Source organism: Neolamprologus brichardi, chromosome 7 (assembly GCF_056152115.1).
Source record: "Neolamprologus brichardi isolate AB-2024 chromosome 7, ASM5615211v1, whole genome shotgun sequence".
Lineage (NCBI taxonomy): Eukaryota > Metazoa > Chordata > Actinopteri > Cichliformes > Cichlidae > Neolamprologus > Neolamprologus brichardi.
The window spans coordinates 4,921,527-4,945,665 of record NC_142110.1 but is presented as its reverse complement, the minus strand read 5'-3'; the positions used below and the strand labels follow the sequence as shown (position 1 = coordinate 4,945,665).

Here is a 24,139-nt window from a genome sequence, read left to right as displayed (position 1 = left end):
TTTAAGCAGTTTCACAGTCAGCTTCAGTTATGTACAAAATCACATCAAGAAGGTCCTGGACTAAAATCCACCAACTGGCAGGGTTTATGGTACCTCCATGCGCCCTCTGAGCCATCATCCATACCTCCCCCCCACAGCCTAAAGTCATACATGTTGGGTTATCTGTTGATTGGCTGTAAGTCTCTATTCTATATGCTACATGCTACACTTCAATAGCCCCCCCTCCATAACAGCTGGAACACCTACTCTACCTGGGATAATCAAGGAAGAATATGGATCAATTAAGCTTAAAATAAATTATAAAAATATACAGTGTATAATGAAAAGCCATTGACACGCACTCACATAATTATTTTTTATTTTTACATGTATTTTCTTTTTGCATCACTAACTTAGAAACAGTGTTTAAAAAGGAAAACATGAAGCAGAAAAATCAGCATGCACAACACAACCTCATTTCCTGTCCTTTAGAGGAGCTATTGATTACAAATTGTCTTTTTTCCCTTTCTTATACTGACAGATGAAAGGAAAGCTTAGGTGTGTCTAAATTAGAAGAAGCGATGAAGATTGGTGGTGACAACTGCATATTGACTGGACCATCCGTTACCAAGCCGAGACAGTGACAGCTCATATACACAGCATGGCTCAATTTTAGAAAGAAAAAGCAAGTAAAGACAAAAAGACCATGTTAGGCAAGTTGATGTGACGTGTTGTGATCGGTGAATCGTGGAAGAATCAAAAATTATAAGCTTCTCAATTAGTCTGGTTTTCTTGGCAGGTTGTAGATGAGATCAAAAGAACGTCCTGCAAGAGAAAAGATCTGTCAGATCTACTTTATCCAACTGCATCAAACACAAACGATTAAATCTGCTGTGCTTTATTAACTGTTAACAAATGTATGCGCTGGAAAAACTTCAGTCACTTCACACTCAGCACTACAGGCCAACACATGCAGCTGAGCACCAAAAACATGAAATCTTTTTATTTATCTTTATATCAAAAACACTCCAGATCCAACCCTGGGAATGGGCTGGTTTCAGAACATGTAACAGTCCCACTGAACAACATGAATCAGAATAACTGCTGAAGGCTGGCAGGAGTCCTAGGCTGCTTTTGTCCATGACCTCATACCACAGAGGTATGGATGTGTTTATTTATGACTCCCTGGGTTGTGATCTGACAGATATATGGAGGCACAGGTCACTGACCGTAAATGTCTTCACTCAAACAGCACAGCTTTATCACCGGACAGGCTGTCTTAGAGTTATTGTCATGCCTTCTTTATGTGGCACTAGCCGAGCTATAACAGGAAGAGAGATTCTTTGCTTTCCTCTAAATGACAGGGAGACTGTCACATGTCCTTAAGAACAACAACAACAAAAAATGGGGCCAAACAAAAACAAGCGCCACACCAAACATCCCCCGGGACGTGCAGTGAAGAAGAGGAGGTTTGAAGACTACGTCGATTACCAGGATGAGGGTGAGGTACAGGAGAGGGAGGGCTAGTGCTGAAGTAGGTAGCCATGTCTGTAAAGTGTTGCACTGCCTTCAAACACCTTTCTGTTCACGGTGTGACTGACTGATGCTGACTTAGGGCTGCATACACATGCACACACACACGCACACACACCTATAAACACCTGAACAAAATCCATTTTATTTCATTAAACTTCTAACAAAATGCTGCATAAATAATAAGAAGAATGTGAATGCTTACACTTCATCCTCATAGTCTTTTGGGGGGGCCACAGCGATCACCACATCGATCCAATCCTGGGGGTGAAAAAACTTTCAATTTGCATGCGACTGAATCGATAGGAGTTATGAACTCAAGCAGCCCGACTGAATCTACAACACACACAATCAAGCAGGGTTGATAAGGTTTTTAATGAAAATCAATAAAACACCATGCTGCACTAAGGGGGTGAAATTTCTACTTAACAAAAAAAGGGGCGGAGCATGGCATTTCATTTAATCTGAATCTCTGGAGTCATACCCCTCCACTGTTCCAGGCTCGAGTCAGAGAGTTTTGCCCCTCAGTCAGTGTGGCATCAATCAGGATCTTCCCATTCACCGCCATGAGTTCATCCCCGGGTACAATCCCACCTACAAAGACAGATGTCACAGATATTTAACTGGGCAACAGCATCAATAGGAGACAACAGCAACACTGTAAATGTGCTCTCTCTCTATATATAGAGAGAGAGAGATAGAGAGATAGATAGAGAGATAGAGAGATAGATAGAGAGATAGAGAGATAGATAGAGAGAGATAGAGAGATAGAGAGATATAGATATATATATATATATATAGATATAGATATATATAGATATAGATATAGATATATAGATATATAGATATATAGATATATATAGATATAGATATATATATATAGATATATATATATAGATATATATATATATCTATATATATAGATATATATATATATATATAGATATATATATAGATATATATATCTATATATATATATATATATATAGATATATATATCTATATATATATATCTATATATATATAGATATATATATATATCTATATATATATAGATATATATATATATAGATATATATATATCTATATATATATATCTATATATATATAGATATATATATATAGATATATATATAGATATATCTATATATATATAGATATATCTATATATATATATATATATATATAGATATATATATATATATATATAGATATATCTATATATATATAGATATATCTATATATATATATATATATATAGATAGATATATCTATATATATATATATATAGATATATCTATATATATATATATATATATATATATATATATATAGATATATCTATATATATATCTATATATATATATATATATATATAGATATATATAGATATATATATATATATATATCTATATATATATATATAGATATATATATATATAGATATATATATATATATATAGATATATATATATAGATATATATATATATAGATATATATATATATATATAGATATATATATATATAGATATATATATATATATAGATATATATATATATAGATATATCTATCTATATAGATATATCTATCTATATAGATATATCTATCTATCTATCTCTATCTCTATCTCTATCTATCTCTATCTATCTCTATCTCTCTATATATCTATCTATATATAGATATAGATATATAGATAGATCTATAGAGATATATATATCTCTATAGATCTATCTCGATAGATCGATAGATCAATAGATATATACACACACACACACACACACACACACACACACACACACACACACACACACACACACACACACACACACACACACACACACAGGTATTTCTACAGTTTGTCTTCACAAAGCTTTTTTTTTTTTTTACTCTTTTTCTAATATTTAGATTGCTTTAGCAGTTCTTAACCCTGTAACACCAACTGTATCATATTTCATATATTGCAAATATGATGCAAATTGATATTTAATTTCTTGCTTATTTGTTTTTTAATTTGTCAGAAGGTTAAATAAATACTCCAGTTTCAAAAAAGTTAAACATTTTCTGGCTATTCAGGTTCACAGGTTTAAGTATGCCTGGATAACACTGATAACTAACACAGTGCCTGTTGTCACAGCAAAGGTGCATGTCACAATAAGGAGGTTTATTGATCCCCTTTGAGGTCAGAGACCGTATCACAATGCCCCTGATGATGTAATTTTACTACAAAAAGAACAGGACTGCCACTCATTCAACCAGAGGCACACACACAAATATTCACCTCATATAAATTTTACAAATAAATAAATGAATCTCTGCCACTGAACCCTTGATGACACCTCAATTCATATCAATAAGATGTGGGTAGGGTAGCTGCATAGGGAGAGACCGCCCACACTAACTGCTGATGCTGATTACTGAAACCACTCAGTTCAGAAAAGAGCTTCAAGGGTTACCCCAAGTAGGATTTCAAAGGGAAAAAAACCTCAAACTTGGTGTGAATGTTGCTGGAACCTGAGGGAGTTGAACACCAGGTTTTAAGACATTTTGATGATGGTCGGCTCATTCTATTATTTCAGGGTCTATACCTTATAATTTAAAGCACCCTGACATGAATTGGTACAACAAAATAAAGCAGAACTGAACTCCTGTTCTGTCAGGTAGAAATAGGAGCTGTTTTATGTGCATGAAAAAAAAAAAGATCAGCTCAGCAGGGAAAACCAAAGACAAACTGCTGTTTACATCAGTTTGTATTGTGCATCTCCATGGTTTCCAGCATTTGTTCAGACTCACTGTTGATGAGTCCGTCTGTCACAGTCAAGCACCAGATTTAATTAGCAAACCGTGGCAAAGAAAACAAGATGCTTCAAGAACTAATGTGGATGTTTAGGTTTTCCAGCTGTTGACGCTAGCAGGACAAAGTCATGTGGCTTGTTAAGAACAAGCAGTTTAAGTAAACAGACATTGACACTTGTATTTAGCGAGTTAACCTTCACTAACATCCACCTTTGCTGAGGTCAACATGCCTGTGAATGAAGCCACTACATCAGTAGCTTTTAAAGCAAAGCTTTAAAAAAACTGAAATACAGATTTTTAGAAATCATGACAAGCAAGTGTGGAGATTAAAAATGAACTAACCGTGCTTATCAGCAGCACCACCCTCATACACTGCAGATACCACCAACTTCCCCAAAGGAGAGTCTGCTCCCCCCTCCAGCGCCAGGTCAAGGTTTCCATCCTTAAGGATGATAAGCAAACACACCATGAGTCATTTTCTTGAATATCTTCCTTTTCCTCTCCGCACAGCAACAAAGGCTCTGCCTACCTTTTTGATTCGCAGCTGCCTCGCATCTCGGCCGGCTATCTGGCTATCAGAGAACTATGACAGAGAAAGGATCGCAGATGGAGAGGCACAAACTAACTGATTAATAAAACAATAAATGAGGTGGCAGCATAATGAATAGCTCGCTACTCTTTGAACATGTGTTTAGCCACAAACAAACAATTTTTAAAATGCAGGACTGTAGGAAAAAAGAGATCACTGCAGCTTTTTAAGTTAACGAAAAGCTGCCTGTTTCACATCAAACTGTTAATGATAATTATAATATGTTTGATCTATTGGCTAGCTACCAGAAATTAGTTATGCAGCAGTATTTAGTCTATTTACCGGCTGACACCTGTCACTTATTGATATTATTACTAAATTAGTTTTTTAACCTATCATTTTCTCCCACTTTATAAATTGTGTCAGCAAGACCAATTTTAATGACATCATTAGGTAAGTAATTAGGCCTATCAGCTGTCTTGATTATCTACTGATCACATGCTTGTAAACAGAACCATCCATTCGCTTCCGCTTATCCTTTTCAGGGTCGCGGGGGGCGCTGGAGCCTATCCCAGCTGTCATAGGGCGAGAGGCGGGGTACACCCTGGACAGGTCGCCAGTCTGTCGCAGGGCCAACACACAGGGACAGACAACCATTCGCGCTCACATTCATACCTAGTGACAATTTGGATTAGCCAATTAACCTATCCCCACAAGCTGCATGTCTTTGGACGGTGGGAGGAAGCCGGAGTACCCGGAGGGAACCCACGCAAACACGGGGAGAACATGCAAACTCCACACAGAGAGACCCCGGCCTGATGGTGGAATTGAACTCAGGACCTTCTTGCTGTGCGGCAACAGCGCACGGTGGCACAAAACCAGTAACAAAACCATTAACTTTATATTTTCACAAATATAAAAATGATGGATCTCTAGTGGTCAAATGCAGTAAGACCATTTTTGTTGCTTAAAAGGTTGAATTTAAAAGTTTGATTTTGATTGATAAAACTGTTGCTGAGATATGACTTTACATCTTTTTTGGAGCCTCACTGCATATTTTAATAGACTGCAATAGCAGAAAGCTTAAAAAAAGACATGATTATATAGTGTGATGGCTGCTAGAAACCACACAATTGAGATACTTAGGTAATATTCATTCGGTCTTTTGTCTTATGTTTACATTATGCTCTAAAGCTTCTGTGATCATAAGTTAACTAATTTGATATTTTGAGTTTACCTGTAACGCATGACAGCACTAAGCTGTAGCCCAAATGGTGGCATAGACTTTGCTTTGCTTGTTATTTTATATAGGTATATGTTATATTAATTATATTTCTGCTCTTTCTGAGTTACCTGACCTCCGCTCCAGTCCTTCCTGGTTTGGCTGAAAGAGGAGGCTGAGGGTGGAGCTGGTTTAAATGCAGAAGCCAATAAAGTGGACTGGACCATCTATTGTGATCATGCAGGGGGAATGGGGCTGTTCTGGAATGATGGTTAGCTGTTATCTCTTTAGTTTTCACCTTTGGTGTATATAATGGTTTATTCATTTGCTATATGACTAGAGCTGTTTCTCATTTGGGCAGGTCAGTTTGTTGAGTTATGTTTTTGTTAAGTGACTTTTGAGTAGCGTTGTTAAGTTAACCTCTTTTATGGGCCCACTTGGTTCTTAAAAACTTTATTTTTGTTATTTTGAATTTTTGTAATCATCTTGTCCTTTTTGGGGGTATAATAAAACCCATTTATTTGAAGATTACATTTGTGCCTGTGTGTTCCTGGCTGCTTGGATCATGACAATAGGGTCATATGCTATAATGGCTTTTGGGAGGATTTGTCAAAGAATCATCTGCTTTTGTAAGAAAGTTTGTGGCTCGTGAAAAAGCAGAAACTGAATTTTGGACTGAATTCATCTAAACAGTCTTTATTTGTGATCTGCAGCACATTCTGCATAGCTGTAGTGTTGGGCTTGGCCATACGATACCATGGAGTAGGGGTCAAAGTCATCCACATATTTCTGAAATCCCTGAAAGAGAATCAAAAGGCAGTTTATTAAAAATGATCAATATGTCAACAGGAAGTTAATAAAGAGTACATCACTGCAGACATGAGCTGTTTAACAAGTCACTGCATGGTGTGCTGGCCAGATTTCCTTTGACAATCACTCCTATGTTAATCTGATAAAGGGGAAACACAGTCATTTATTTAAAAAAAGCACTTTGGCTTTTAAGGCGTTACACAGTTGCTTTGAAAGCCTCACCCCTTAATTCTGTTATCAAGACAATAATTCACACTAACACGCACAGGCAGAAAAACAAATCATTCTAAATGGCTGTTTAATTTCATAGGAAGGAAATAAGAGCAAACGGACATCACATTTACGCAGCTATGATGAGTCAGAGAGGCTCATTTCCTGCTACACAGTGGCTCAAAGTTGGACATAGAAGACGAACTCATTGGTAATGTACGTTTTTATTTGCTGTGGCTGGAGAGAGGAGCCATCAAGCAATGCAAACAGGTGTAGTGTTTAAATATTAAACTAAAGCAACCGTGTTCCTTTCTTCTGGTTATGTAGACTGTACAAGAAACACGTAGACAGAGATATTTCAACCACTTGGAGTCTTCAGTGAGCCTCTATGAGAGAGTTCAAAGCATCACTGCTGTAAAACCAAACCTTTGACATGCATTCCTTTATGGAGCAGACAATACCATCGTCTACTCCAAATCAATAGAAGCTCAGCTACATCAAAAGACAGTGATGCACATGGGGAAAAATGAAGAAGGGCCATCACTGAGGTTTCACTCAATAGCCAAACCTGAGGCGTAAGCACGGAGATTAAAAAAAAGAAAAAAAGAACAGGAGAAAAGCACTGCAGAGTATTAATGGAGAAGGTGACATATGGATTACTTGTCGCTTGTTGTTTGTTTTAAAAGACGAGTTGAAAGGCACCATCCGTTTCAACATTTCAGGAGGCTGAAACACAAAAGGAGGTAAAGACTTTTAGTCCAGTCTGAACACTTTAGACCAGGTTGAGCAGCAGTGTGTTACTGCCCCCTCTGGTTCAAAGTCCGGGTGACTTCTGACCACATTTAGCTACATTTACCTGTAACATAGTTTCAGCTTACCATCTCTGGCTGTTTACATTGACATTACACTATGCCAGCAACTACCAATTGCTACTAAGAAACTGATGATTTTATTGATTATAATAAAACAGAAAAAATATTAATTCTATTAATGCCATCAAATGTTTTGTTGTGCCCAAAAATGCCTGTTTATTATGAATAATAATCCCTTAATGGCTCGTTTCAGCATATCAGTGCTGAAGTGTGTTGTTGTGACTCTGTGACAGTTACTGGAAAAAAAGCTGTTCTGTTGAATTTTAAAATGCAGATTTTAACATTCATAACCTGCCCAGTTTGATCCAAGTTTATTACAAGAAGATTAACTGGTCACCTTTATAATATGAAAACGACAGACTGGGAAACAGCTGGAGAATCAGGGAAACTCATCAGGAGTCTGAGATGAGGCAAAGAGTAATTCTTCAGCCGGCTGATGGCATGCTGTGTCAAAAGTCTGAATGTTTGATGACCCTTTTAAGCTACCGATGGTTTTTATCTTGAGAAAATTTAAAAATTCACTGCAGTGTAATGTGTTTATTACCAGGCCATCAGATCGTAGAGCAGGTCTGTGTGGATCTGGGCGGTGGGTCTGTGACTGAGGCAGCATGACAGGCTTAGACATGACCGGGGCCATCTGACGCCTCTGGTTGGGGGGACTGGGAGCTAGTTGCTAATGGGGAAAGACCAGGTTTCCAAGCAACAACCGAGCAAAGGGTAGCATTGAAATATATATATTTGCTTATTTGGAAAAGCTGCAGAAAATTCAAAAGCACATTATTTTAAATAAACAAAAAAAAAGAAAAGAAGAAGGTGCGATTACAAACGTCAGCAGGACCTTTTGCAGCAAGACTCACCAGGGGGCTGCTTGAAGTTGAAACACGACTGGCATGGGATGTATTTCTCATTACCTGAGCCACAGTGGAATATAATGAAACTTTCAGCCCTCTGGCACAAACAGACCACTCAGGAAAATATCAGCGCAAGACACTCCAAGACCCACACCCGTTCTCTCAGATATCACACCACGGCTGAGAGTTCAAAAGCATCTACTGCAAAGCCCAGAGGCCCAACTGCACACGCACGAACATAAGAAGAAAGAAGAAACCACACACTACAAAGAAACACAAGCAGCTCCCTGTAGATAAAACGTGCTGCTCTCTCTTCATGCATTAAAACATCCGAACACACAAGAGACGACATGCACCTAAACCTGTGCATTAAAGAAAAACTAATGTTGCTATTGAAGATGTAGCAATCTACATCTTCAATAGCAACTCGCATGTTTCGCACATGAGGATCTCTGACCTTTGGACTGGAGGGGTAGGACATTTCACTAGTGTTAGACGAGTAAATCCCTCCTCTGGGGAGATATCTGCCTGCCTCCCACTCGCTCCTGGGTTCTGGTGGACTGGGGGGATGCTGGTGATGATGGTTTTGGTACGCTCTGATGATGCCAAGTCGTTCTTCAGAGTGCTGTGGAGGCGGCGGTGGTGGAGGAGGTGGGGGCGGCGGAGGAGGAGGAGGGGGTGGGGGCGGAGGGGGCCGGGGAGCAGGTTGAGGGGACGATGGAGGTCGCGACACACGAGACGGGTAATGAGAGGAAGGTTGGGGGTGCGGCTGAGGTCTCAGCCTCTTATTCGTCAAGGTGGATGAGGCAGAGGGGGGTTTCCTAGCATTAGGTGGGGAAGGGGGCCGGCGCTGTGGAGACGCCTGAGAGGGAGAGGGGGGATAGTTATGGATGGTTGGATTCAGGTTGGGTGAGCGTGGAGGGAGAGGCAAGGGAGGGGGTGGCTGGCTGGTGCTGGGCTGGGTGGGGGCTAGTCTTTTTAATGGGCCCCTCAAGCTCTGATCCACTTCGTCCAGGTTAATGTCGTCCAGATCAGTGGTGGCCAGGTGAAGACCACCAGGGAAACGCTTCACTTTCGGCTCAGAAGCAGGGGAGCGCGGCGGGGAGAGCTTAGAAGTCAGAATGAAACGGAAAAAAATTCACCTCACATTAATTCACCTTTTAAACCAAATTCTTATCTTATTCTTATCTAATTAAAATCTACCAAATTACACCAAAACATGACTGGCTGAATATTCTGTTCAACAAACAAACGACTGTATTTAATATTCAGCTCGTGGTGCAGTCTCCCTGTTTTTGTTCCATGCAAATGAGTGAACCGATGCCACCTTGCTCATTATTGTTGGGCTGCTGCACCTTCAAAGCAGTATATATGTTCTTTAACCACTATTTTAAAAATTGCATATAAAATTACATTCAGACAGAGGAGGTCTCACTCTGTACCTCGGGGGATTCATTCTCCACACACGAGATCTGCTCCAGTCGTGTCTGACATAGACGCTCCACCCAGTGCTGCACCTTTTCTGACTCCTCTAAGTCTTCCCTCTCCGTCTCTGAAACCTGGTACAGAGTCAGAGCCAGGCAGCATCACACAACAGGAGTCAGTCCTTCACGCATGCTTGCATGCTGATCTATAAAATAACCGATGTATGCAGCTGAACTCAGCGCTTGCTCCTCCGCAACCCCCTCCACATACCTCCTGAACCAGCCGACTGATCTTCAGTTGCTTCTCTCGCTCGTGCATCTCTTCCTTCTCTTTGGCGAGTTTCAGCTCAAACTCCATCTCCTTCTTGTTTTTTCTCTGCTCCTGCAGTGTGTCTGTGTTGGACACTTTCTTCTTTTTCTTCTTTTTGTCTCCTTTCTGACATATCACCAGTTAGTCAGAATACAAGGAAAGAACGGCCAATCCAAACTCAAAAGCACTGCAGGCAAATAAAGCCTAGTGATGCCACACAGTGTACGAATAAAAAACCCTAGCAAACCACTTTCACTTAGTGAATAAAGTTAAAAGCAAAAGCCCTGATTTTAAACGTCTAACCAACACTATAAGAAGACATCACAGCAAACTGAACCCACACAGCTGACAGTACCTTGCGTAATGATGGCAGTTTCCCCTCATATCGATAAAACCAGCCAAATGCTGAAGACAGAAATGAACAGGTCAGGCTTACAAGGATGATTTCAGATTAAACAGTGACATCAAACTCCATCATCCCAGCCAAACAAAGCACTCAAAGAGAGAAATGAATCCATTCATGCTGTCCGAATACAAAAAAAAAAAAAAAAGAAGTTGTAACTGCATTTCAAGTGATGCAAAAAATGTGCTGGAATTAACTTTCAGCAGCTTCTACCAACAAAATAAACAGCTGGAGTAATAATACAAACATAAGACTCCCATTGTGAAACTGTGATTGGCAAAGGAAATCCTGCACTTGTCTTTGCGTTTGCTGCTTCGCGCAGACATCCACCTACAACAGCTGTCGCAATGTCAGCTGAGGCCCCACACTCACTTCTCTGTCCTCCTCGTCCTCCTCATCCTCCTCAGCGAAAGAGTTGACTTCATCAGCATAAAGAAGAGGTCATAAAAAGCAGCACAGCACACAGCGGCGGCAGAGAGAGAGAGCGCAGAGAAACTGGGTGAATGAAGTAAAACACGAGCGCCTCGCTGGTTTCAGAACGAAACACAGGATTCGTGCATTTTAAAAAGAAGACACTGCCGTCGGTCCTTACGAGAACTTTTGGCCTTTGGAGTTGGGGTGGTTCTTGGTGATGGGACCTTTGGACTGGATTTAGGGCTCTTGGGTCTGTCAGTACCATAGTCCTCCTCCCACTCTCTGTTGTGTTTTTTCTCCATAGCTTCAATCCTACAGAGATGTACGAAATTATATACATGTTCAAACAATATTTGCTTGGAAGTTCATCACATTTAAAAGTAATGAGTTGTGCACCTTTCCATTTCCTTCTGATAACGCTCCTCCTCTTCTGCAGCTTTCTGAGAGAGCTCCATCTTTCGTCTATAAAACAAACCAATATCTTCTTGTAAGAGCCAATTAAAGGTTAATTTTATTGGTACTGGTAAAATGATTAGAGGAGAAATATACATGTTTGATGTTAAGAATATAATTTCTAGTTAATTTCAAAATACTGTTTTGTTAAAGGTATAGAATATAGAAGTGCGACATTCTAATGCGCTTTTTAGTATTTTGGGCTTCCGGCACACTGTAATTACGTAGTTGGGGAGTCGGATAAACTGGAAGCAACACAGTTTTTTGACCGAGTCTTGCCATGTAAATTAAAAGTTTCTATAAACATCTTTTTTGCAAGAAAAGTACCTGGACTTGCTCGCGTTTCAAATGCATGTTGCCGGACTGACTCCTAAAGGTGGTACAGAAGAGTGAAATAGAGACGGAGTGCCGCTACTACACTTCTGTTTACACAACATGTTAGTGTACCGGGCTCCAAAGACAAAAATACACTAATCAGCAGTGGGTGAAAGGAATATAGATGTTACTTTGACACCCATGAGCCAGCTAAATAATCTACAGGCAACCCATCGGCCTGCAAAATCTCCAGAGAGCAGTTAATTAGGATTCCCACCCCCCACGATCGATCCAAAGGATCCTCTGCCAGCGTCTTGTGTCCATGCTTTGACATTTAGGTGACCATCGTGGTGCAGGTGGTTTTACTTCTTTGGCTGTTTGGTGTCTGTAATTACAACTTGTCTCCTTTTGAGTGTAAAGTTATAATATACACACATATTATTCATTCCCAGGTATTGCTGGAGATGAATAGTACAACTGAAAGCACTGAAGTTATCAAGGGTATCCTCTGAATTTACAAGCAGCGGGCTAAATTTGTAAATGATTTAATAAAGTGAACATTATAAGATGTATAAGTTAGATTAAAGAGTATTCCTGTGTATTTGTTGATTAATGTTTCTGATGCACACAGCTGGTCATTTTTGCAACGATCTGTTTGTAGATCAGTGGGAAAAGAATAAATAAGTAATCAGTCACTAATTGACTGACTGGATCCAGAGAAGACTGCTTTCTGGTAAATATCGAGGGAACATCAGTCAACGCCTTTGCCATTAGATGATGACATTTCATCTCTGATTATTGACCCAGTTGTTAGTTTACTTTGTACACTTAAGGGCATATTATATTATACTGAGGGACTTTGTTCCCCTGTTTGTTACAATAACAAGTAGCAGCATTTTAATCATTGCAAAAGCCTCCTATTGATGTCCGTTATTTGCATAACATTTGCTCGGAGTTCCCATATTTTTGCATAAATTGTTTCCGCTGCTTACAAAGGTAGTACACTCTCATTGTCTGACATTGTCTGTGGTTTCAGTGTGAACATGCCTTAGCATTATGAAATTTAATGAAGGGGAATTTGATAATAATTCATTGGCAATGTTTTATTAAACAGCCCGTGATTTTCACATCCAGCTGCAGGAGCAAAGCCAGGGGACCACTCCACACAACCAATGGTGAAGCCTTTTAGAGGGCTAAATTTGCATCTAGTAACTGTGTGACATTTTATCACAACAATTTTTTTGTCAGTGTTCTGTAAAATTTGTTGTTTGCACATTTTGATGGTGGAAAAACTCATTTAAATTGTAATTTACTTTCTTTATTGATTTATATAGCACTCTTCACAGGATAAAAACCACAAAGTGCTTCACAATAATATAAAACAGATAAACATAAAATAGTACAATCAAACATGCAGCACAAATCTAATTAAAAGCTAGTCTAAATAAGTGATGATCTCAGGATCAAATTATCTCAGGATCTTTATCAACAACCCACGTAGCAAAATTGGTATGGTCCGGGTCTGGCCCACACAATGTGCTTACATATGGCCCACATACCGCAAAGAATGACGGCCCTTTGGTGGCCCAGACCTGGTTTGCCAAAGGTGGCCCACACATGGGCCAGCACAAGGCCAGTTGCAGACACACTGGTGGTCCTTTGCTGGCCCATGTGTGGGCCACCTTTGGCAAACCAGATCTGGGCCACTAAAGGGCCGTCATTCTTTGCGGTATGTGGGCCATGTGTAAGTTGTGTGCAGCCACGGGCCAGTTGCAGACACACCGCTGGCCCTGTGCTGGCCCAGTGCTGGCCCAGAACAGTTTCAGCTCTGGCCCCAGATGTCAGCCTAATGTGTACCTTAATTAAGCCATGTAATAACAACATGTTTATAATAGTGCAAAAGTAACATAATGAAACTCTGTTCAGACAGTGAATGGCCTGATCCTTATAGAGCATCTTCAACTCTCCTAACCACACACTTTCTCTTAATTGAGTGCTTCCTAACTACATTCATACTCACGACATGCAGACTGGAGGACCCAGGGATCGAACCACTAACCTCCCAATCAATAGGTGACCTACTCTACCACCTGAGCTACAGCCACCCACTGGCAAAGATGAGTAAACCCTCACTAGGTTTTGGACAAAGTGTACACTGACAAACCTGTAAAACCTGCATTTGAAACGTTGGCTATCACAGCAGTATAGTATTACAACATGGCATTTGGGTCTTCTAACTAAAATAGAAAAATAGGAACATAAACAGTGCCATCATTGCCAGACCTGGCCCACATCTGGTTGACATACACCCTGCCATGACACCGGTCAGTCAGAAGTGCCAGCTTGATGCCAGATCCGGGCCAGGCCTGTTTTCTATGAGCCTGGGCCACATAAACCAAACCACAATCGAGCCAGATGTGGCGTGCCATCACATAGACAGTGCCATCTATGCCAGGCCTGGCCCATATCTGGATGGCATACGTCTTATCATGCCAGAAGTCAACCAGCAGTGCCGGCTTGATACCAGATCCGGGCCAGACATGCTTACTATGTGGGAAAGGAAAAATAATAGACTGAAGGGTACATATATGCTTATTATCTATGCTTAGTCCCATGAGTATTTGGACAGCCTCTGTACGCCACCACAGTGGCAAAGAATGAAGACACGACTTTACTTCAGAGGGGTTATTAAAATTATTGCAATAACTGTTTTGGAATTAGATGGATTTTTACACATATTCACCAACTTTCAGAGGCTCAAAACTAACTCTCAGGGGTTTTATAACCAGGTTAGTGACATCTTTTGATTTGAAATCCATGGTGGTATTGCACACAGCCAAACTGTAAGATCTGGTGAACATTTCCTATTTTCCACTCAGAAAGACCAATAGTGGGGCATCAGCTGTTGTTTTACTCTAATAAAAAAGTCCAGCAGACACAAACTAACATCCATATTCATTTGGACATATTGTTCAGATGCTTCTAAAGAATATGAATCCAATACGAACAGTTTAAGAGTTTTTGGCTTCTTGTTGCCTAGAAAGACACCGTGAGAGCACTGATACTACAACAAACATTTACATGTCATATTACTGATGACCTATCTATAGCATAAAAAATATCTTAGTGGCATTTACATTAGTAAGGCTTTCTCCTGTTAGGATTACCTGAAAACATCGTGATCCAAAGCCTAAGTAACATCTGTTTGAACCGAGTCAGGTCAACGTCGTACCTTTGAAGTTAAAGCGACAGCAAGCTTCCTAACTAGCATGAAGTCAGCATCTTGCATTACAACATAAACTATACAACTCCCACCATACACTGCTAAGCTCCATCTCGTGTCAGGACAAGGTTAATTAGAAGTTTTGTGCTGTTCACTCACTGTCTCTCCTTCTCCTGCTGCTCTTTAATGATTTTGTTGGTCTCCAGTGCCACCTTCTTCTGGTGCATCAGCTCCTTCCTCTCCAAGTCCCTGCGGGCCTCCAGTGCCAGACGCTCCTCATCTGTCATAAACAGCTCACTGCCCTGAGAGAGTGAGAGCCACAGACAGTAATGACGGAAAGACATACAGCAGGGGTCCTCAAACTTTAGCTCTGGAGACTGACAGGCAAGTCCAAACCAGTCTGTCTGACCGAGACAAGAGGGGAGATGTCAGTTTTTGGAACCTGACATCCTTGAAGCCTCTCAGAATCATCGAGTAGATCAGCAATTTCTATTACTGGTATATAATTACAATATCCTGTGTTGTTCTTATTAATAGCTGCATCTCTTCTTCTTTTTGGCCCGAGTGTAATTAACTGAAGCAGGTGCTGAACTTAAGAGCAGTCACACCCTAATGTCTGGGTTTGCAGCATTGTTCATACATTCTTCTGTTATTGCACCAAGTCTCGACCCTGGATTCATCAGACCCTTTTTTCCTGTCGTGTCCTGTATATGTCAGTCTTGAAGCATTTGTCCTTGTTACCTCTACTGAGAAGTGGTACAGAGACCACTAAACATCCCTCAAGACCACATGCATCTTTTTGTGACCTTGGCGTATTGATTTTCTGATGGTGTGCTCACTTTTGGTGTTCTTGTTCGTGCTTTGGATGCAACTGATACGGTTCCTGGAAAGTGTTTCAGAGTACAATGCACAGCCTACTTAGAAACCCTCAGCCTGCTGACAGCCTCTTTATCCTTATAACCCTCCTATGACCTGATGGCATGTTTTCAAATGTCACAGTACTGATTAATAAACAATTTTCTGCAGGTAGCGTGAGGTATAGCCACATAAAAGCAGGTGAAAATGGCTGCTGATTTACATCAGCATTAATTATACACACTGTTTCAGCAGAATAGCTCTAACTTAGCTCTAAAACAAAACGCTATGAAATGCATTCTAGAGGTATACTTTATATCACGGTGTTACACTGCATATTGCAAATGTTCTGGATGATTTAATGCTGCAGGGTTCCCCAAATATGCAGAAAAATAACATCATACCAATATGAAAAGCTGTGTCTGACCTGAAGGTGATTTACTGCACACGTCCAAACAAAAGACATACTCACAGATAACGACATTAGACGGGCACCAAGGAAATAAATAAATAAGATGTGAGTGCCTGTCTCTGTTACACAGGCCTCATAACTGAGTCCCAGAGCAAACAACATGATGAGTAACTTGACTGATGATAAACGTCGCTCCTGCAGACAGCGGGGCTGAAGCACAGGCTGGTGCTGTTATGTCTCCAAAACAAACAGACAGATTAATCTGAGCAATGCAGGAATGTAAAGGAGAAACTAAGCAGGAAGCAGAAGTCTCTGTCTCTTCGTCCATGACAGATGATCCCTGAAGTGTTTTACTTTCTCAGAGGAACCTGCTTTCTCAGAAGTGAGGAAAGTGATTTTATCTGAAAGGTTTCTCCACATCTGCATATTATTCTGTAAAGTTATGCAAAATAGTAAAAGATTTTGCCCTTATTAACCTCTTAAGCCCCAAGCCTAACTAATCTCCTGCCTTTTGCCCCGTATCAGGGCGTGTTGGGGCTTAAGAGGTTAAATATCAAGGAAATTTGACGATTCATATGTGACTCGATCGGGAGATTGCCAGCGTTAGACTCTTTATCAAATCCATTTCATTGCATATGGGTTTGATTAAACAAGCTGCAGTAAAAGCATAAACCAAAATTTTATGCACTTATTAATTACATACACTCACCGGACGCTTTATTACATACATCTAACTAGTACCAGATTGGACCCCTATATCCAGTGAAAGATGAATTGCCTTTATCTTTCACTGCAATTATTTTTTAAGGTGTCGGAAACAATCCTTAGAGATTTTGGTCCATATCGATATGATGGCATCACACAGTTGTTCCAGATTTGTCCGGTAGATGTGGTCAACAGCAATGTTCAGGTAGGCTGTGGCAGTTAAACGATGCTCAGTTTTTAATAATGGGCCCAAATTGTGCCATGAAAATATCCCCCACATCATTACACCACCACCAGCAGCAGCAGCCTGACGTACTATACGTACTATATGAAAATTTCCTAAAAAGGACTGATATCCAACACGTTTTGAAATGTTACTTGGTTTTTTGGCATGCTATCATGTGCCCTTTGTGTTGAGTAATAGGTAAGATGCAGATAATGAACAGGTAACTTAAAAATTTAACAGGCAAGTGGCAGAAAATAAGGACAAATAAATCCTCAAATTTCACTTAGCATCCAAGACTGCATTAAATTGTCATTTTCGGGTTACCAATATAAACTGGCCAGATTCAGCAATCATATCCTTTAATACTGATTTTTTTTTGTCCGATGCCAGTTTGTATTCAAAACAAGAGTGTACTTACAGCTCCTGCCAGAACTGTGATAGTCAAACTTCTGCTGCTCTTCAGGACTTTCACGGCCTGTAAATGTTGAAACAGAGGACTTTAAATAGCACTTGTAAAGTTCAGTTTTATGAAATTAAAGAGAAAAAAAACAGACAATCTCTGGAGTCTGCGTTGTGTGTCCTATTTGCATTCATCAGCGTGCGAGTTATTCAGCTAAATATAGGAACACGCTGCAAGCTCGGTTTTGGCCTTCAGCCACAGGAAGGATTTTTGCTGGTTAAACACTAATTTGGCTTTGGTAATGCACCTCAGTGATTTAAGCTGAGAACAAACACAAGCAGTGAGAGAGGGCTTAGCTTTTACTACCATGAGAGGCATAGTTTTTTAAAACAAAAAGAATTAAAAAAAAAAGGAAATAAAAACATAATTAAATTAAGCAAAACATACGTCTCTGTGGTCCATGTTAGTGAAATCCACTCCGTTCACCTCCACAATCTGGTCTCCAGCCTACATTTTGATATGACGCACATATTCACTGTCAATAGATTTATGAGTATCATAATTTAAAACGATCTCTGCAGTCTTTTAGAAAAAAATCACCTCAAGTCCAACTTCTGCAGAGAGGGAGCCTGGCTTGACGTTACTGATGTATATACCAGGTTTTTGGGTTGGACCACTGGATATGCTGATGCCCATGCCCTTGGTACCCACAAGACTGAGGAAAACTTTCTTCTCCTTGATCTCCTTTCCTCCAATGGATGCCAAACCGGCCACGCTGCTTTTTTTCTCCTTGAAGAGTACAGGAGAAGCATTTTAGCTGGCTGCTAAACAAACACCATTAAGAAGAAAGTAGCATCTCATCTCTCACCCCCGATTCAGAAACAAACTGGTCGACAAACTGCCACTTCAGGGGTTCATCTGATGAGCTGGAGAAATGAGAAAAAACTATGAGAATTCAGCCCTGCACAGCAGCAGTATTCTAGAGCACGGCGCAGTTTGTTACAACAGAAATACACAAGTGGATTCATATCTCACGTTTTCACTGGGATCATCCCCACGTCTGCACAGAAAAATAAATAAGATAACACAAGTTAGATCATGTAATGGCACTACTAATGGACAAAGTCTGCGGTTAACCTACGTCGAACTTTGAGTGACACGACATTCTTTGTCTTGATGAGACTGATGACCTCCTCGTGGATACAGGAGGAAATTGAGTATCCATTGATACGCACAATCTCATCACCAACCTATATATGAAGACAGGAGAATATATCATAGATGAGATATTAAATGTCATTATGTAAATTTAAGTGGTTTACAGTCAAATGCTTCCTTCATAAGTCTATTTTACACTTTGTAAGGCTGGTTTAAAACACTAAAAAAATATTCAGTTAAAATTTTAAATCTCCGATTGAAGATTCTTGTATTTGATTGGGCCAGAAATGATCACCATTATCAAAGGTCTCAGTAGTAGTAAAAAGTTACTTTGTTATAACAGTTATAAAAAAAAGCTAAAGCACAAAATGTAAAAAAAAAAAAAAAAGATTAAGTACAATGGTACATATATATAAAACATGAATTAAATAAAAAGCACCATGACAGAACAAAAATACTGGCAAACACCAGTGCTACCCCTCAGCCTCCTAGTGGACACACTGTGGTATCAATTTTAATTTCCTGCCTCGTTCTCCAGTTATTGCATTCATGAACTTGGGTGTCCACGTCACCCACCTGCCCACCCGGTGGGGTGATGACAATACCCATTTAGCTTTTGACAGCAGAGGGGTAAAAACTAAACAGAATTTTAAATAAATATAAGATAAGATTAAATGGAAAAAATAAGCACTAACTGAATTTAAGTTTACTCTTTTACTGACATTTTCTGTTTGTATTCAACTAGAACTAGGAATATTAAATCCACCCCCATTATAAAGAGATATAATTATTCCACATGTGGATAGATTCATAAATAGTGCTGTAACCCTGGTCTGTATATACAGGTCACATAAAACCAGGACAAACAGATTCAGGGATAGCTTCTTTCCCAGAGCTGTCACCGTAGTAAATAAGCACAAAACAATTGAACCTGCTTAACTATACCATACTTGCCATTGTCACTATATTATGCTGCTATCCTGTATATATCGTACTTATTATTGTCTGAGTACTTCGGTTGTTTTATTGTACTTTTTATATTTTACATATAATATACATATACATAAAATACTTATTTATTATTGCATTTTGCACCAAGGGAGTGGCACTCCAATTTCGTTGTACTTTGTACAATGACAATAAAGGCTATTCTATTCTATTCTATATTCTTTTTTTTTTTTAAAGAATAAAAAAATCTGTAGAAACAAACATAAATTATAATTATAGTACCTGTAGGCCCACATTATCAGCTTGTCCATCTTTTATAATCTGGGATATATAAAGACCACAGCCGAACTCAAGCCCTCCTCGGACGCTCAGACCTAGACCATCACGATTAGTCCGATCCAAACGCACCTCTTTTAGCTTCCTGCACACATCAGGTGAGAGAGGAAAATATTAAGCAAGATGTACAAGCCAACATAAGGTGAATGCATGCCAGGGTCAATAACTGCATGCTAAAAAGGCAATAAATAACCATGTTGTACTCACCTTGACTTCTTGGGGGTGAGCAAGTCATACTCCACCTGGTGTTTGAGAGGGATGAGAGGTCGGATGGCGTCAAACAAGGGGAGACGCTTTGGTTCGTTAATTACCAGCTTTAGGTCTCCCACCAGCACTCGCAAATCCATCGACCTGGAAAGTGAGAGGAGGATAATTAGCGGTTTCACAACGATTTACCACATCTGCTAATTTATGCAATTACAAAACGGTGAAAGCTTCCCTTGAAAATCAAACAATATGAGAAAGTCTGCAAAAAAGTGATTTCCAAAAAGGCTGGGATGCTGTGCAAAATGTAGATAATTATTTAAACTCATATTTAATTGTTTCAAAGAGCTAGTGCTTAGTCGTTTTTGTTTCATAATATGCCAAATGGTTTTCAAAGCATGAGATGTCTGGAGTGCAGGTGGGTCAGTTTAGGAACCAGACTCTTTTCCTGATCCGTGTGGGATTTTTCCCTTGACACTGACAAGGAGATGAAAATCTCACTTCTATCAGAGTCTAAACACCTGATTTTTAAAACGTTTGTACTTTACCTTCTGCACCAACTGATGCAATCGATCAGGATTTGCATTTTCTCCTCACAATAAAAAAAGAAACCATCCAAATGTCCCTTTGAGTATTTTTTTAATTTTAGGATAAAGACCAACTGGAACAACAATTAACGCAGCAAAGTAAATGCAATGGTATGAAATTCTTCCAGGTCACCTTCCTTTTGAATAATTAATATGTGCCATTTTAGCTCCATTTGGAGGTTGAACATAAAAAGAGCTTTTGTTGATAACTGGCCAGGCTTGTCGGAGCTCAGTGGAAACTGATCAGAGGCTTAACCAATAAGGTCACAGGACTGTGCCTCTGTACAAAGATTAATTGAAACCTAGACCTATCCCTCCCCCCTCTCGTCTCCTCCAGGACCACATTTTCATCAAAAAACACGACCCAGAGGAGGATTTGAACCAGAGGTGCATTAAAACTGTCAGGGACAAGATTAATGGCTCCTAAATATTATTCATGAAAATATTAAAAGCTAGAGAAAGCATACAGAAGCACAAGATGATGTTTTTTGTATTTAAATCTATACAGATACTACAAAGACCCATACATGCCTACAGTTCCTTCGTTGTAACTTTTTGGCTATAGTTGTGCAAAGTTATTTAAGGACATAATCATCAATGTTTTAGTCATAAAGTGTGAAAAATCAGTGAGGAAATACAACACGCCCTCTGTAGACATGCTGAGCAGTGACAGATGGTACTCACTGGTGATACATGCGGAGGACGTCATACAGGTAATCCTTTTCTGCTTCATTTTCAATCAGCAACTCCACCTGCAAGAAAACACAAGCATCTGGTACCATCCTTCTTCATTAAGCCCCCTGAAACACACTGTATCTCTCCCCTGTTTTCCTGTCAGCTACAGGGGGTGAGCCACCTGTGTGTGTGTGTGTGTGTGTGTGTGTGTGTGTGGGTGTGTGTCCGAGTCATACAAACCTGATGACGGTTCAGTTGCAGCAAGATAGTTTTAAGGAACCGTTTGGGCCAGTCGCTGATATAACACATTTCACCATCTGTCTCCAGCAAAATCTCTCCTATAATAAGCTGAAAGCCTCACTTTCTAAGACATTAAACTTCAGATAACTCCCTGGATGTCCATGTGCTAAACGTGTAATGGGCTGCCCATGTCTTACCATCAAACCCCTGGGAGGAAATAATGGCCACAGGGATGAGGAGAGGCTGCAGTAGGAAGGTCTGGAGTGTCACCTTACATCTCAAAAAGAGGTAAACATTCACACACGCACGCCTCATGTTGAATAATCAGACCTCAAATTAAAGAACAGGCATCATAGAGCACACACCCTCCGAGGACCATTTCTGCTGGGGTTAAAGTTAAGGCAGCGCCACTGAGCCACACAGGGTGTGTGAACGGTCATAAACTTCTCTTTTTCCTGCAGACTGAGCCACATGGACCTTGGCACCATAAACCAGTAAAGTATAGATAACTTGTTAGGCAGACAAGCATTTGTGGTTTAAAGATCAGAACTGTTGTCATACAGTGAGCGTCTCTGTCACAGTGTAGTACCTACAGAATAAAAATGTGTGACTTTTATGCAAATAAAAACACAATAAAATTGCACAATAATCCAATTTTCAGGCAAATCAGACCATAAAACTGACAAACATCCTCAACCAAACAATTAAGACAGTGTCGCAAACAGAAACAAAGCCCATTGTGCCTCATTCACCCCTCAGCCTCTAATTAAACCCGTAAATTGTCGCATCTCTTCCGCTTAGCTGCTCGTATCTGACACGTTATCTAATGCTAAAGCGCCCTTTGTGGAGAGCCTACAATATGGGACTCTGCTTGCCTGCGTGCAGCACAGATGGCTGTGAGGTGATCCCTACATGCTCTGGGGACGAAAAAGCCTTGAACATATCGTGTTCTCTTCCTCTGTTATCTTTGCTGCTGATGACTTTTTGGGGGGGGGGAAGTAGTCAACACCGCCCACACATCAAAGTATAATTTAAAAGTTGATTCGCTGCATGAATGAATCCTGACTCCTAATAACATTTTATACTGCTTGTTGTTGACTATAGTGACCTCTGCCGTGTAACTTTTACCTGAATAAGAATAAGGTACCAATCAAGAGGGAAAGCTGTCTTACAGCAACCTCTTAAGGCTTTAAAGTATGGAAAATTGTGCAAAAATGATTTAAAATTATTTAAGTGTCATCAAAAAGACAAAATCCCCCGACACTCGTTTCACTTGGGCAACAAATGAGATTAGAAGCAGATGTTTCAGCTAAATAAAAAACCGTAAATCTACTACAACAACATTAAAAACAAACAGCAACTTTATTTCTTAATGATATGTTTGAATTACTGTTAAAATAAAAGTTGAGGTTTTTTTGTTTTTGTTTTGTTTTTTTATTCGTCGCTTTGTCGGGCAGGCCTGTCTACGCAACATCTCACCGGCAGACACCTGAGCCAGCCAGCGAAGAGACAACCAGGTAGAAAAAAACCCCAGCTTCATTTAACATCCATTTAATTCATGTAAAATAGTAAAAAATGTTGTTATTTTTATCATACCTTGTGCCTAAATTCTCGAGCAACTTTCCGCTCCATTGTTGAGAAACACCACAAAGCGGTCCGACGTGAGATCTCAGCGTTGGTCAAGTTTGACGGGAAGCGGCCGGAGGTCAATACGTCAAGGTAGTAGGACTGCAATCGGAGCTTCCGGTTAAAAATGTTATAGTGATATGCTTATTCGTCAAAATTAAAGGGGTCTTTGTTGTAAATATAGTCACTTTTCATATTTAAAAACATCGTATCCACAAAATATAATTGCTGTACGCTTTATTTCAAGCTCAAATTTATAATTAAGACCTTTATTTTGAAGGGTTGACTGTGTCGCTTGGACTTCTTGCTAAGTCTGATTAATTTGTTGATAATTAAACAAATAAATAAATAAATGATTGAATAGATAAATGAATTAAATAAAACACACGTCATCATATGTTTTTTATAAATATATTCATGATAA

The 24,139-nt window shown here is 39.6% G+C and overlaps 1 protein-coding gene across 2 annotated transcripts; it reads right to left on the bottom strand.

Moving 5' to 3' along the window:
* Positions 1-347: 347 nt before the first annotated feature.
* Positions 348-23,768, bottom strand: ush1c (Usher syndrome 1C). Of its 2 annotated transcripts, none has more exons than XM_087842913.1 (20): positions 23,686-23,768; positions 21,859-21,926; positions 20,591-20,734; positions 20,330-20,468; positions 19,083-19,191; positions 18,977-19,001; positions 18,810-18,867; positions 18,542-18,730; positions 18,389-18,448; positions 17,960-18,016; positions 15,503-15,645; positions 11,749-11,814; positions 11,531-11,664; positions 11,311-11,357; positions 6,815-6,856; positions 4,837-4,890; positions 4,650-4,749; positions 1,997-2,106; positions 1,718-1,773; positions 348-804 (listed from the first exon to the last, which is right to left on the bottom strand). In XM_087842913.1, exons 1-20 carry the CDS (start codon positions 23,719-23,721, stop codon positions 792-794), a joined length of 1,650 nt encoding a protein of 549 aa, XP_087699039.1. In that variant the 5' UTR covers positions 23,722-23,768; the 3' UTR covers positions 348-791. The 2 variants fall into 2 exon arrangements, with proteins under 2 accessions (XP_087699039.1, XP_087699040.1); XM_087842914.1 differs by lacking the exons at positions 348-804; positions 23,686-23,768 and adding exons at positions 1,440-1,596; positions 22,090-22,158.
* Between the last annotated feature and the right edge of the window lie 371 nt (positions 23,769-24,139).

What these genes read in the sequence shown, in the direction of transcription:
- ush1c (XM_087842914.1), bottom strand. Translation starts at nt 22,158, where the DNA reads ATGTGTTATATCAGCGACTGGCCCAAACGGTTCCTTAAAACTATCTTG. An exon ending in CTGATAATGTGGGCCTACAG is followed by an intron (nt 19,192 to 20,329) that starts GTACTATAATTA and finishes CTTCATATATAG; the next exon opens with GTTGGTGATGAGATTGTGCG. An exon ending in GGCAGCTGCGAATCAAAAAG is followed by an intron (nt 4,750 to 4,836) that starts GTAGGCAGAGCC and finishes ATCATCCTTAAG; the next exon opens with GATGGAAACCTTGACCTGGC.